This window comes from Lupinus angustifolius, chromosome LG13, assembly GCF_001865875.1.
Source record: "Lupinus angustifolius cultivar Tanjil chromosome LG13, LupAngTanjil_v1.0, whole genome shotgun sequence".
Classification (NCBI taxonomy): Eukaryota; Viridiplantae; Streptophyta; class Magnoliopsida; order Fabales; family Fabaceae; genus Lupinus; species Lupinus angustifolius.
In genome coordinates, this window is record NC_032021.1 from 8,990,533 (window position 1) to 9,006,731 (window position 16,199).

General features: G+C 35.5%; 1 protein-coding gene across 1 annotated transcript; it reads left to right on the forward strand.

Moving 5' to 3' along the window:
* On the forward strand, window positions 14,075-15,422 carry LOC109325867 (putative septum site-determining protein minD homolog, chloroplastic). The gene is made up of 2 exons (XM_019558462.1): window positions 14,075-15,125; window positions 15,201-15,422. Exon 1 carries the CDS (start codon window positions 14,121-14,123, stop codon window positions 15,114-15,116), a length of 996 nt encoding a protein of 331 aa, XP_019414007.1. The 5' UTR covers window positions 14,075-14,120; the 3' UTR covers window positions 15,117-15,125; window positions 15,201-15,422.

The window sequence follows — 16,199 nt, forward strand, 5'->3', positions numbered from 1 at the left end:
TCGGATGGTTTGAGAGGGTTAGGATGAGGTTTACTTAATCCTATTGCACCTGGATTAGTATGGTTACTGTTTCAGAGACTAAAAGCACAGAGAGGTTGCGAGAATGTCGAAAAAAGTGCAGAACCGAGACATTGTCTACCTTTAACGTACTGGTTTTAATCGTTTAACGGGATGGTTTAATCGATTAAAGCATTGTAAAATTTGAATTTTCAAAAAAAAAAAAAAAATTGCCCAGGTAATCGATTAATGGGCTGTTTAATCTATTAAAATTTTAAAAAATTTGAATTTTCCTAAGAACACAGTCACCTTTTTGTACATGGTCACGCAAAAAATGATGTCTAATTTCTATATGCTTTGTTCTAGAATGCAAAACGGGATTCTTGGATAGGTTAATGGCACTTGTATTATCGCATTTTATTGGGATCTTTTCAAGTTTAAGACCAAAGTCCTTAAGTTGCTGCTTCATCCAAAGGATTTGAGCGCAACACACACCAGCGGCAATGTATTCCGCTTCAGCGGTGGACAAAGCAACACAGGCTTGCTTCTTGCTGTGCCATGCTACTAATGAACTGCCCAATAGGTGGCAAGTACCACTAGTGCTTTTCCGATCCAACTTACATCCGGCGAAATCGGAATCGGAATAACCCACCAAGGATAGTGAGGCATCCCGAGGATACCATAATCCCATGTTAATAGTTCCTTTTAGATATCTCATGATTCTTTTAACAGTTATATAGTGTGATTCTCTAGGTGATGATTGATATCTCGCACACATGCATACACTGAACATGATATCAGGTCTACTTGCAGTTAAGTAAAGTAAAGACCCAATCATACCACGATACTTCGTTACCTCGATTGCTTTTCCTTTCTCATCTTTGTCTAAGTAGCAAGCAGATGCCATAGGTGTGGAAGCTTCCTTACATTTGTCCATTTCAAATTTCTTGAGTAGCTCTTTGCAGTATTTCGCCTGATGGATGAATATCCCACTTTCTAGCTGCTTTATCTGCAATCCTAGAAAGAATGTGAGTTCTCCCATCATAGACATTTCGAACTCCCCCTGCATCATCTCAGAAAATTCTCTACACAAGATATCATTAGTAGATCCAAATATTATGTCATCTACATAGATTTGTACAAGCAGAACATGATTTTCTGATTTTCTAATAAAAAGCGTTGTGTCAACCAAGCCTCTCTCGAACCCTTTTTCTAAAAGAAAGGTACTAAGTCTGTCATACCAAGCTCTAGGAGCTTGTTTGAGACCATATAGTGCCTTTTTAAGTTTGTAAACATGGTTCGGATATTTAAAATTTTCAAAACCAGGCGGTTGGTCAACATAAACTTCTTCTTGAATGTATCCATTCAGGAAGGCGCTTTTTACATCCATTTGAAAGAGTTTGAAGTTCATTAAAGATGCAAAGGAAAGAAGCATTCTGATGGCCTCTAGTCTGGCTACAGGAGCGTAGGTTTCGTCATAATCGATACCCTCCTCCTGGTTGTAGCCTTTGGCCACCAAACGTGCTTTATTTCGAATTATTAAGCCAGATTCATCAAGTTTATTTCTGAAGACCCATCGAGTACCAATTACGGGATGATCATTAGGTTTGGGGACCAAGTCCCACACATGATTGCGCTCAAACTGGTTTAGCTCTTCTTGCATAGCTATACCCCAGTGTACATCCTCAATGGCCTCATCAACGGTCTTAGGCTCAATTTGCGATACAAAAGCTACAAAATTACAGAAATTTCGTAAGGAACTACGGGTTACCACTCCCGTAGATATGTCACCTATAACTTTATCAATTGGGTGAGCTTTCTTTGTTTTCCACACGGTAGGCATGTCTGAGTGCTCTTGAGGTTCGATTTGACCTTCATCATTGGCTCCTTTTTCATTATCCATGTCCTTGGAGTATGCTTCTTCCAAAGCACCTGCAACATCATCAGAAACGACCTTTCTCTTCTCTTTTGGAGAAGATTCGTCAAACTGTACATGGATAGACTCTTCAACTTGCATTAAATATTTGTTAAAGACTCTGAAGGCTTTGCTATGGATCGAGTATCCCAAAAATATTCCCTCATCGGCTTTAGAGTCGAATTTCCCTAAAGCCCGCTTTCCATTATTTAATATAAAACATTTGCAACCGAAAGCGTGAAGATGGGATATATTTGGTTTGCGGCCTTTTAACAGTTCATAGGGAGTTTTGTTCAAATTAGGCCTTAAGAGTACTCGATTTATAACATAACATGCAGTATGAACTGCATCAGCCCAGAAGTACTTGGGGGTATTACTTTCGTTAAGCATGGTTCTCGCTAATTCTTCTAAAAGACGATTTTTTCTCTCAACAACTCCATTTTGTTGTGGAGTGCGAGGAGCAGAGAACTGATGCAAAATGCCCTACTTATCAAAGAATTTGTCGAACTGAAAGTTCTCAAATTGTCCCTCGTGATCACTTCGTATATATATTATTTTTAGGTTAAGTTGGTTTTGGATTTGCTTGGCAAGATTTTTAAAAGTTTTGAACGCGTCGCTTTTTGCTGATAAAAATAATGTCCATGTAAATCTAGAGAAATCATCAACAATAACTAGGGCATAGTAGCTACCACCAAAACTCATGATTTGTGATGGTCCAAACAAGTCCATATGGAGTAGCTCCAAAGGTCTTGAGGTGGATATCACATTTTTATTTTTAAAAGAGTTTTTGGTTTGTTTACACTTTTGACAAGTGTCACAAATTTCTTTAGTTTTAAAATTCAATTTTGGTAGCCCCTCAACTAGTTCGTTTGATGATAATTTATCTAGATGCTTTATATGGATATGTGCAACACGTCTATGCCATAGCCAGATGTCATCTTCTTTAGAAATAAAGCATTTTGAAAATAATGTAGTGACATCGTCCAAATTAACCATGTAAATATTATTTATACGGTGACCAACAAATTTAACGTTATTAGATAAAATATCACGAATGACACAACAATCAGAATCGAAGGATACACGATTACCTTTATCGCAGAGTTGGCTTATACTCAACAAGTTATGTTCTAGTCCTTCAACATAAAGGACATTATCAATCAGAGTTTGGGATGAGTTACCAACTGTTCCTGTGCCGAGTATCTTTCCCTTGTTGTTGTCTCCATAAGTGACGTATCCTTTTCCTTTAAGTGAGAGATCCAGGAAATTTGATCTATCACCTGTCATATGCCTCGAACACCCACTATCTAAGTACCATTTTTGTCCATGTGTTCGGAGACATACCTGCAAAATAGATTACTTACTTTTCTCAGGTACCCAATTGGTGTTGGGTCCTTTTCTGTTAGTGATTAGGGAATTATCTCCCTTCTTTTTCCATACATAAACTCCGCTAGGTATACCATACTTTTTAATATAGCATGAATGAGAAGTATGACCATATGTGTTACAATAAAAACAAGTAGGAGAATGCTTATGATATTTATTTTTAGCTTGAGCTACCGGTTTTCTATATGGTCGCTTATTTTTAGCAGTGCGAGTATAACCTAGACCAGTTCGATCACCAACATTTCTAGTTTGATTAAGCAAGTTATCTAATTGTTGTTTACTGTTTGTGAGACGTGTGAGTTTTTCATTTAGTTTAAAATTGTCCTCTTGCAAAGTCTCGCAAGTCTCACAGACAGGTTTTTGACATAAGTTATTAGCAGAGCAGTTACATGAGCTACAAGAATAGATGAGATCTAAAGTTTCATTTTCCAGTTTTAATTCATCTAATTCTTTTTGTAATTGGCTTATTTTTTGTTCGTTTATCAGGATTATCCTTTTCCTATCAATGTTAATTCTAGCCAATTTCTTTAATTCATCATGCAACTCGACATAAGCATCATACAATACATCATAAGGAGGTGAATCATCCGAAGTGGATGAGGTGTCAGAATATACCTCATTATTATCCTTGCATGAGTCTGAATTTGTATCGATGTCAGATCTGGCCATCAGACACAGCTTTGCTGACTCCTCCTCACTTGAGGTGCTTGATGTCGACTCCTCCTCAGGTACATCCCAAACGATGTAAGCTTTCTTGGATTTGAAGTCCCTGGGAGTGCTCTTTTCTGAATCAACCTTCTTTAGGTAGGTTGGACACTGAAACCTCATGTGCCCTACCTTTCCACACTCATGGCAAGTGAAGCGATCCTTGTTATTCTTGCCTTTACTGGTTGACTCTTTCGCTTCCTTCTTTTGAAACTTTTTGAGTCCTCCTTTTCTTTTAATGAATTTGCTAAATTTTCGGACTAGGAGACCCATAGTTTCATCATCTAGATCGGAATCAGATTCATCATCAATTTTCTCTTCTTTTTCTTTGGAGGTCGTGGCCTTCAATGTGATGCTCTTCTTCTTCCGGTCTGATTCTTCATTCATGGTCAAGCGACCCAACTCCATTTCATGCTCTTGAAGTTTTCCAAATAAAGTAGCTAAAGGCATAGAATCTAAATCTTTAGACTCAACAATTGCAGTCACCTTTGGTTGCCATCTCCTGTCAAGACAACGCAAAACTTTATTAGTTAGTTCACCTCTAGCAAATGATTTATCGAGAGCAACTAAATGGTTGACAATATGAGTGAATCGCTTTTGCATATCACATATTGATTCGCTTGGTAACATGCGAAACAACTCATATTCGTGGGTCAGCGCGTTCAGTCTTGCGCGCTTGACTTCGCTAGTGCCTTCGTGAGTCACTTGTAAAGTGTCCCACATTTCTTTCGCATTATGGCACTGCGAGACCCTAAAGAATTCATCATATGATAGGGCCGATGTGATGATGTTTTTGGCGCGCAGGTTATGCTGGACCTTTTTGCGCTCATCATCGGTCCATAAACTTTTCGGTTTATCTTTAGGTTGATCGTCCACAAGATGTTGTGGAACGTAAGGGCCGTTGACTACGGATTCCCAAATATCCGAGTCTATGGCCTCAATAAAAATTTGCATGCGCACTTTCCAGTAGGCATACCCTTCACCACTGAATATTGGTGGTCGATTAATGGATGACCCATCACCACCAAATGGATTTGAAGAACCCATTCCTTTTCCCTTTAGGATCACGAATACGCGGTTGAGCTAGCACTTCGTACTAGCTCTGATACCACTTGTTAGGTATCAGTGGTTACAATACACCTAGAAGGGGGGGGGGGTTGAATAGGTGTCGCGGTTAGAATTACCGCTTTTCGCAAATCAACACTTAATGCTGAATCAACCCTATTTAATCGATTAAGGAGAAAAGGATAATCGATTATAAGCACAGTCTTAATCGATTAACACAAAAAACAGTTTTAAACAGAAACTATTTTAATCGATTAATAGAAACAGTATAATCGATTAACACAGGAATATTAATCGATTAAACAGAACCAGTAAGCAATTACAGAAACGATTAAATGCGAAACAAATAACCGATAACAGAACGAATACAGAGCTTACAAATTTGTATATCAGAATAGCTTGCAATACAACAAAAGAACAGAATGTATTAGTTGAATCAAATATACAAATTAAATCGATTGAAAAACAGTAAAGAGAGAGAGAGAAACAAATCCTGCAAATCGAATTTTTATCCTGGTTCGTTTGCTGTCCACTGCAAACTACATCCAGGCCTCCCGGCTGACTTGGGAGATTTCCTTCACTATAATCGAATCAATGTAATTTACAAACACATTATCCAATTACAACACTTAGCAAATGACAAGAAATCAAAGAAACTATCCAATGGTTTGACTCCCTTCCTACCGATAAAGAAAACGTTTCTTTCGGCGTAGCCCCAGCCAAAGAATCTCTCGTTCTTTCCTTTTCTTACACTCTAAGCTATGAAGAAACACACAATCTCTACTGGTGATACGACACCAAGAGATTCCCTTTCACAACAATTACACAAGAATTACAAGAGTAATATTAAGCTATACCTAAGCTCAAATACAACATGAAGGCTTTACTCTAATGCACATTTAACACAAACACATGTGAAATGACAAGTATTAGTTATGAAAACAGAAGTTACAGAATTATAAAATTCATGAAAAACGCATCAAAAATATGCATGAACATGTGAGGGAAAACATGAGAGATTATAACATGAAATGCACTCAATCCTAAAGCAAGGAATCTCTCATTTCTAAACTCACTAATGCAATTAACAAATAGATGCAGCAATTAACACGTAGAATGCTCTAACTCTCTAATAAATGCAACATGCAACTTATGAGATTAATTCTGAAAACGCAGTTTATAAAGAATCAGTCCAGAACCCCAGATAATCGATTAAATACCTTCTTAATCGATTAACGGGACTAAAAATCATAACTGATTCTGTTTTTCAGTTTTTCAGTTTTAACAACTTAAAAATCAGTTAGGTTAATCGATTAACGTAAACCTTTAATCGATTAACTGCATTACAAAAACGTGTTCCAGTGGCAACCACTTTACACAGCAGTTGGGTTAATCGATTAAAGGTATGGTTAATCGATTAACACTAAATAAAATATGTATTTTCAAATAGAAAACATCAAATATGTTATGCACTTAGATAATACATGTTTGACACTTAGTTTTATGCCTAGAATGCATATATACATGTATTTATGTAATGCATGAACATATTATCAAATGAACATATCTCATGGATGAAATGATTTAAAGATAAATGCATATGAGACATGTTTTAGGTGCCCTAAGCCTTCGACTCAACTTAAACTAGAAACTAGTCTAAGCCTAGTACCAAATAAAAGACTCAAGCACGTTGGATTGTTGGTTATCTTCAAGCACTTTTAGGCACACGTTGTCCTCATCAAAACCATGACGTTCAAGGAGAGCTTTCCAAAGTGTTCCTCTTGACATGCACACTTTCAGGTAGACCAATTAAGTCGCACCCCAACTTAGATTTCCATACTCGCTTTACTGGTGAATTATGAGGCCCACGGAAACATGCTCTTAAAGGTGCTAAACCAGGCATACATCAGCCACGATATAAACACAGAAAAGCTCAATCGTATAATCAACAACATAGTGGCTGATAATTACATATCCTTTAGTGAACAAGAAATACTCGCTGAAGGAATGAGGCACATTAGTCCACTCCATATCTCAATAATGTACCGTTATTGCTTAATCGGTAAGGTCCTAATCGACAATGGCTCTTCATTGAAAGTCATGTCGAAAAGGACATTTTCCAGGCTCCCATTGGATTCCTCATACATAATGCCAAGCTCAATGATAGTAAGGGCATTTGATGGATCGAAGAGTGACGTCATGGGAGAAATAGAGTTGCCCATAAAGATAGGGCCTTGTGTTTTTCAGATTTTATTCCATGTCATGGACATTAACCCTTCTTATTGTTGTTTGTTGGGAAGGCCTTGGATCCACGCATCAGGAGCTATACCCTCTACTCTACACCATCGGGTAAAATTCATAATGCATGGGAAACTGCTGACCATTATGGAGGAAGAGGACATGCTGATATCAAAACCCTCTGGAACACCCTACATCGAGGCGACAGAAGAGGCTCTCGAAACCTCCTTCCAAGGACTGGAGATCGCCAGCGCCTCTTTGGTGAATGAGGGAATGTAGACACTAAGGCACCAAGCTTCTAGGGCGTCGTCGTTGATGGCTAAAGTAATGTTGAATAAGGGTTATCAATCGGGAAAAGGACTTGAAAAGTTTGGTCCAGGAATTGAAAATATGGTGATGCTGCAAGGCATAAAGGGGCGGTACGGCCTAGGCTACAGGCCTACTCGGAAGAACTGTGAAAGAGTTGCTGAAGAAAAAATGAAGAAAAGACTGGCTAGACCAGGGCAGTCTGAATACGCGGCTGGAGGTATTCTCATCCCACACATCAGTCAGACCTTCATGAGTGTGGGGTTTGCATTTGGGACAATTGATATGGTGAAGGACAATGATCCAAAAGACCTGATCGATTACGTGATGCAATGCCCTCCAGGCACCATGCTCGACAACTGGACAAAAGAGGATATGCCACCACAAGTATTTTATAAAGACATGTAATAAAAGTGCTAGCGATACCTAGTGCTATTGACTTGCTTTTCATTTCCTTTTTTTCTTAAACATCTACTTGTATTACCAGATAGTACAAGCAATAAACTCAATAAATGCATTTCATATATCATGTCTCATTTTCCCTCTCTATATATATTTTTATTCCTCAGACACACATTTCCCCAAACAAGCAAAAATAAAAATGAAAAAAATAATGAAACCAAGATAACAAAAACTAATCATACCATTCACCCCCAATGTAGATCCAACGACAACCCCAAAAATAATAACCATGTTACTAGCCACTTGTACAATCATGATCATTTGGTCAGTTTAATCAATGAGGAAGACAGTGATGAAGAGTGGGAAGCCCCACCTGAGCTATTAAGGCTAGTTGAACAAGAGTCCAGGAAAATTGAGCCACATGTGGAACCTACTCAACTTATAAATCTGGGAACAGAGGATGATAAGAAAGAGGTAAAGGTGGGTTCCATAATGAAAAGGAAGAACATGAAAAGATAGTCCAACTTCTACATGAATTCAAGGATGTCTTTGTCTGGTCGTATAGCGACATGTCCGAATTGGAAAGAAAGATAGTGGAGCATAAACAATCATTGAAGCTAAAAAAAACTTCTACCAGCTGTGAATACCCAATTTTATCTGGCCCAAAATACATTTTTTTTCAAAAAAATTATAAAGAAATAAAAAATGTTTTTTGGTTTCATGATCCAACACGTAAAATCTCAATTTAAATTTCAAAAAGGGGTTGAAATGAATTCCCTCACAACATTGTCTCCAAAAAATAAAAGGTTAATTTTGAAAAGAGTATTTAATGGATAATCAATAACTTCATCATGACTTATATTTAATCCATTTCGTTTTTTATTTAAAGGAAATTCAAAATTGATTTTTAAGTGACTTAATGGACACTTATTAGCTATAATCAATTCATTAAAAAATGTTTACTATGACAAAATTCATTAAGTTACATGTATAAGAAAATAAATTTTACGACCTTACAAAAATAATGCTTTTATATGGGCTATATGAAAATTGAACCAAAATCATGTTTTTTAAGCCACTTTTAAGTATTTCAGAGTCCAAAAAATTTATTATTCCTATACATATGTGGTTAAAGTAATTTTATACTTTTTAGGAGAAAATTGTTTAGGCATTTTTTATCGAAAATAACATTTTTTTAAATATCCCAAAATGAATAAAATTATTAAAATTTGAATCTTGAGTAATAGCCATTATTAAATTTCGAATTTTAGTTATTAAGGGTCATAATAATGAAAATTGAGATTTTTGAATAAGGATTAAATGCAAATTTGATTGTCTCATAATCATTGAAATCAAATTTGAATTAAACAAATTAGATTTATTTCCATTAACATCCTTTAATTAATTAATGGGAGATATTCTCCTCATTAAGCATATGTGTAAATCCTAGTCTATAAATAGAATTCATTATTCACCAAATAAAATGGGGGGAGGGGACACTTGAGAAAAAAATCCAAAAAATGTCCATACCATTTATTCTTTTCTAACAGATCCGAAATCCCTCTAAACATCATCTTTCATACACAAAATCTCTCATCCACAATAACCTCAAAATCTCAAATACACAATGATCAAAAAATTCATCCATCAATCATTTTTTACCCTCAACATTATCTTTCACACAACAATCCAAAATCATCCTACCAAAATCATAACCATCATCTAATAATGCAAAAAATTGTATACTACCATGGAGCCTTGAGAATAATTGTTGAGTTATTAGAATCACACAGACCCAACGTGGATACGTGGGTCTTCATTCCTAATTAATAGTTGTTCATTCATGTGTACAAGTAAGTTCCATTTCTTACATGTTATGGACCACCTTAAGAGAAAGGCATCTTCGTGCATACCTTTTAAAATTTGAGGGCCCCATGCTTGACGACCTCAAATTTGTGCCATCGAGGACCCCATGTTTGACGACCTCGAAGTGAATTTTTCCAGGCTCCCTGCCTAATCTTTTAAAAATTTGAGGGCCTCGTGTTTGACGACCTCAAATTGTGCCTTTGAGGACCCCCGTGCTTGACGACCTTGAAGTCAATATTTATAGGCTTTGTGCCTAACATTTAAAATTTGAGGGCCCTGTACTTGATGACCTCGAACAAAATCTTTCGTACATCGCTCTTTATCTCACCAACAAAAACGTATTTTGAGCCTCAACAAAATCAACATTCATTTCTTTACTAGTTACTTATCAGGACAGCACCACAAACTTCAGTTTGTGTAATGTCCAGTAAACAACAAGTAAAGAGGGGCTTTTGTGAATACCTGATTTTATCTTGCCCAAAATACATTTTTTTCAAAAAAAAAATATAAACAAATAAAAATTGTTTTTTGGCTTGATGACCCAACACATAAAATCTCAATTTAAATTTCAAAAAGGAATTTAAATGAATTCCCTCACAAAATTGTCTCCAAAAAATAAAAAGGTAATTTTGAAAAGAGTATTTAATGGATAATCAATAACTTCATGATGACTTATATTTAATCCATTTTCGTTTTTTATTTAAAGGAAATTCAAAATTGATTTTTAAGTGACTTAATGGCCACTTATTAGCTAGAATCAATTCCTTAAAAATGTTTACTTTGACAAAATTCATTAATTTGCATGTATGGGAAAATAAATTTTACAACCTTACAAAAATAATGCTTTTATATGGGTTATATGAAAATTGAAACCATATCAAGTTTTTTAAGCCACTTTTAAGTATTTTAGAGTCCAAAAAATTTATTATTCCTATACATATGTGGTTAAAATAATTTTATACTTTTTAAGAGAAAATTTTTTGGGCATTTTCTATCGAAAATAACATTTTTTTAAATATCCCAAAATGAATAAAATTATTAAAATTTGAATCTTGAGTAATAGCCATTATTAAATTTCGAATTTTAGTTATTAATGGTCATAACAATGAAAATTGAGATTTTTGAATAAGAATTAAATGTAAATTTGATTGTCTCATAATCATGGAAATCAAATTTCAATTAAACAAATCATATTTATTTCCATTAACATCCTCTAATTAATTAAGGGGAGATATTCTCCTCATTAAGCACATGTGTAAATTCTAGTCTATAAATAGAGTTCATTATTCACCAAATAAAATGGGGAGGGGACACTTGAGAAAAAAATTCAAAAAATGTCAATAACATTTTTTCTTTCCTAACAGATCTGAAATCCCTGTAAACATCATATCCCATACACAAAATCTATCATCCACAACAACCTCAAAATTTCTCATCCACAACAACCTCAAAATTTCTCATCCACACCAACCTCAAAATCTCATATACACAATGATCAAAAAATACATTCATCAATCATTTTTTACCCTCAACATTATCTTTCACACAACAATCTAAAATCATCCCACCAAAAATCATAATCATCATCTAATAATGCAAAAAATTGTATACTACCATGGAGCCTTGAGAATAATTGTTGAGTTATTAGAATCACATCGACCCAACGTGCATACATGGATGTGTTGAGTTGGTCTAGACATTCTCTCCGAATATGGGTTTTCATTCCCAATTAATAGTTGTTCATTCATGTTTACACGTAAGTTCAATTTCTTACATGTATCTAATTTTTTTATTCATCACCGCCACTCTTTTTCATCTATATGTATAATAGAACTTCATAATGATAAGTCATATAAATAAAACTTATAATGATAAGTCATATAATTAATGTATTTGCAAAAATATTAAAATCACATTACCACAATTTTAAGATATGAGATGCGGTATCGGACGTAAGGGCTATGTTTCGTTCATATTTAAAAAAAGAGGTTTTTAAATAAACAAATAGAAATTAGAGTTTTTTTAACCAAATTTTAATATTAGATGCGGTATCGGACGTAAGGGTTATGCTTCGCTCATATCTTTTTTGTTTTCAAAAAATAATTTAAACTTTAGAAATAAAATTAACCCAACCATTAAATATTTTCTACCCAAAGAACTTCGTAGTCTTGATTCCCAAAGAGGGATATATAGCACCAATATCACTCTTGTGAGACATAATAATAAAATAAAGTTTTTTTTGTTGGTAAAAATATAACAATAACACAATTAAAAATCAATGCAATATAGTATGATACCGTTCAAACGGACAACTAGGGTGCTAATACATTCTCTAGTGTGTAATTGACTCCCGAACATGAATATCAAAGTTCAAGACCCAATTGGATTGAGCCAAAAGATTTTTCTACATTTTGACTGAAAAAATGTAGTGGCGACTCTAATTAGGTCATGCAGCCGAAAATCGGGGCGCGACAACAAGCAAAAAGGCAACTAGAAAGAAGGGAAACTGAAATGTATCTAGGTATTCCTTAACCTATTATTTTGTCAAATGTGAATAATGTTAAGGTCCTATTTAAAGAGTTCTTATGAACTATTTGTTAAGGGTGAGTCGGACTCGCCCATATCTACTCATTCGAATTGGTCTGATCATGATCAGTCCTGAATATAGTGGGTCTCATCCTGTCTAGGTTTAGGTTCTAAAATTAGATCCAATCAATATTTAGGATCGAGAAGTGGCACACATCACACAACCTCATTCAATGATCATTCATTCATGATATTTGTATGTACATATTTAATTGCGTAAAGAGTAAATACATCATTTTGAAAATATAATTAATTTTCTAATTTTTTCGTCATAAATACATATATGTAAATGATTAATATATATATATATATATATATATATATATATATATATATCATGCATTAGTCGAATATAAGTTTGAGTTTAAAAGTTGACTTTGTTAATATTTGGGTTGAGTTAGCTTTCAAGTCTATGGTCAAATTTAGAAAAATAATTCAACCAACATTTAAGTGCTTGTAAGGGACAAACTTTACCATGACCAGGGGTGAGCATGCGTTGGGTTGAGACAGATTAAAGTTTGTCTTTACCTGACCCTAAATATTGGTCTGGTCATTTTTTGAACTCAGACTCAGTCTTAGACCCGAAGCTAACCCGACCTAAATATTGACCGGGTTAGCCTTTAAACTCGACCTGATCCTAGACTCAATGAAATATAAAGCGCACTTATTTTAGATAAAGACTTCTCAATATTATTATTATTAAACATATATATAAAATTAAAATTAGATAATCAATGATCTTTTCGATCAAAATGTATCATTACTCTGTATACATTTGAGTAGAAACACATACAAACATAATAAGTGAGTGACCATAGGAAGGGATATGCCGAGTCATATTTGGTCCCCACCCGACCCTAAATATTGACTGAGTCTATTTTTGAATCCGCCCCAGCCTAGACCCGATCAAACTCGACCCTATACAGGCCTAATCATAATCGGGTCGTGCTGGGTGAACAGATAGGGTGAGGTCATGCTCACCCCTAATCCTGACGATGTTAACCCTACTATTAATAACTAAAAATATGTATGAAACATATCTTAATACTAATAAAATAAAAGAGATAGTTGCATTGTTTATTCATTTGATGGGAAAATGTCATTGATTACCCCTTTTGGTACTTATTTGTAAGGGTATGTTTACTTCTTGCTCCAAGATTTAGTTGGGGTGTTTTTCTTTTGTTGACTTTTAGCTTAGTTCTGCCTACAAATAAATTTGAGAAAAAGATGAATATATATTATGAGATATTCTTAAATTTACATAAATATTACAATAAATTACATTGATATACTTTAAGTTTTAGTAAAATTACATAGATTACTCTTCACTTTTCTACATTACATCAACCCATCATTCTTATACTTTCATTATACCGTCACCTGCACACGAGAAATGAATGTAATATTCTAAACAAAAAAGTAATAAATTAATTAAATTAAACAAAACATTATATATTATGAAGACAAATCCAGATAATATACGAGTCAATAATGGTTTATTATGATACAGTATAATATATTCATCACCTACTATATTATTATATTAATATGAAAATCGAATAATATTTATATTAAAAAAAATTAACAAAACAAAATATAGAAGCTTGTGTTCCATTGGTGACTTTAGCCACTCACTGTTCTTCTCCCTCATCCAATGCTCTCTATCAACATTCTCTCCGGCGCCATCAATGCCAAACCTCCATTGTTTCCAACCACCTTTCTTCCATCTACAACCACATTCTACCCTTCCAAAACCCTAATACCCAAATCAAAACCCTACTCACCACCCCCCATAACCGCCCTCCTCCAATGGAACCGCAAGCCCCAACTCTCCGGCGAAACTCCCCGCGTCGTCGTCGTCACTTCCGGCAAGGGTGGCGTCGGAAAGACCACCACCACCGCTAACATGGGCCTCTCCCTCGCCCGTCTCGGCTTCTCCGTCGTTGCCATTGACGCCGACGTTGGCCTCCGCAACCTCGACCTCCTCCTCGGCCTCGAGAATCGCGTCAATTACACCGTCGTTGAGGTCCTCAACGGTGATTGCCGCCTCGACCAGGCGCTCGTGAGGGACAAGCGCTGGTCGAATTTCGAATTGCTCTGTATCTCGAAGCCGAGGTCGAAATTGGCCTTAGGGTTTGGCGGAAAAGCCCTAATTTGGCTCGTTGATGCGTTGAAATCACGCGCCGAGGGATCACCGGAGTTTATCATTATCGATTGCCCTGCTGGCATTGATGCTGGATTCATAACTGCTATAACTCCGGCGAATGAGGCAGTCTTAATTACCACGCCCGATATCACGAGTTTGCGCGATGCGGATAGGGTAACTGGTTTGCTAGAATGTGATGGAATTAGGGATATTAAGATGATGGTGAACCGGGTTCGAACTGATATGATCAAAGGGGAGGACATGATGTCTGTTCTTGATGTGCAAGAAATGTTGGGGTTGCCTTTGCTTGGTGTGATTCCAGAAGATACTGAGGTTATAAGGAGTACCAATAGAGGGTACCCTTTGGTTTTGAATAAGCCTCCTACTTTGGCTGGGTTGGCTTTCGAACAGGCCGCGTGGAGGCTTGTAGAGCAGGATAGCATGCAGGCTGTGGTGGCCGAGGAAGAGCCCAAGCGGGGGTTTTTCTCGTTTTTCGGTGGCTAAGATTGGAATTTAGAATGTACTGGTTTGAGGGGGGAGTGGTTGTGGATGTTTGGGATGTATGTTTTTGTGGTGCTTGAGGTTTTGGAAGTGTTTCTTTAGCTGCATTTTGTTTTGGTCTAGGTGAAGTTGGTGCTAGGAGGAAGCTGTGTATAGTTGGGTTAGTAAAGCTTACCTTGCTTATGTTCATTGAAGATTTATTTATCTTCATATTAGTAGTGAATTTATTCTGTTTATTAGTGTCAGGAATTCAGGATCGGTGTCTGTTATTTCTAATTTAGATAAACCTTTTGCCGTCTTTCATATTCATTTTTGTTGCAATACGTAAATTATGATGTTTGTGACTCAATGATATTTCTGATCTTCCTAATCTGTAAAAAAACTGCTATATTTCAAAAAGTAGTAAAGTACTGACATGTTGTTTTCTCTGATGTAATGAACATTGAACAGTTAGGTTTCTTGACAAATAAAGTTACCACTTTATTTGAGGATGAACTTATTTAGTAGCTATGAATAATAAACTTAGGATACTTCATCAGTGATGTTGTTTCCTTCAGTTGTTCATATGTTTGTTTGTTTGACTAAATGAGGATGATTGCAGAAGTATGGAGAAATAAATCAAATAGGTTAATAGTACAAAGATGATTGATGAAGTTCCATTTTGGAATTTTGGATGAGTTAACAGTATAACTACAAACAGCATGATAAACTTGCTTTAGTGGCTAAGATTGTGGAAGTGTTTTAGCAGCAAATACTTGTTCTAGATAAGGTGAAGGAGGAAACTGTGCATATTGTGGTTCATAATCTTTATTCATTATTTCCACTCAGCATTTCTTTGTTTCACTTGTGGTTTTTGGGATTAGAGTGTGTTTGGATTAACTGCAAAAATTAGATTATTTCATTAATCAATTGTATGCATGATTGATTATTGTTTTAATAAATTATGATAGAAACAATTTTATGTTTGGATATGTTTTCTAAAAAAATGATTTTAAGATAATCTATTTCACTTGGATTGTCTAAACAAAACCACTTGTAAATAGTAAATGACAAAAACATATGAAGTTGTTTGTCCAGAGTAATAAT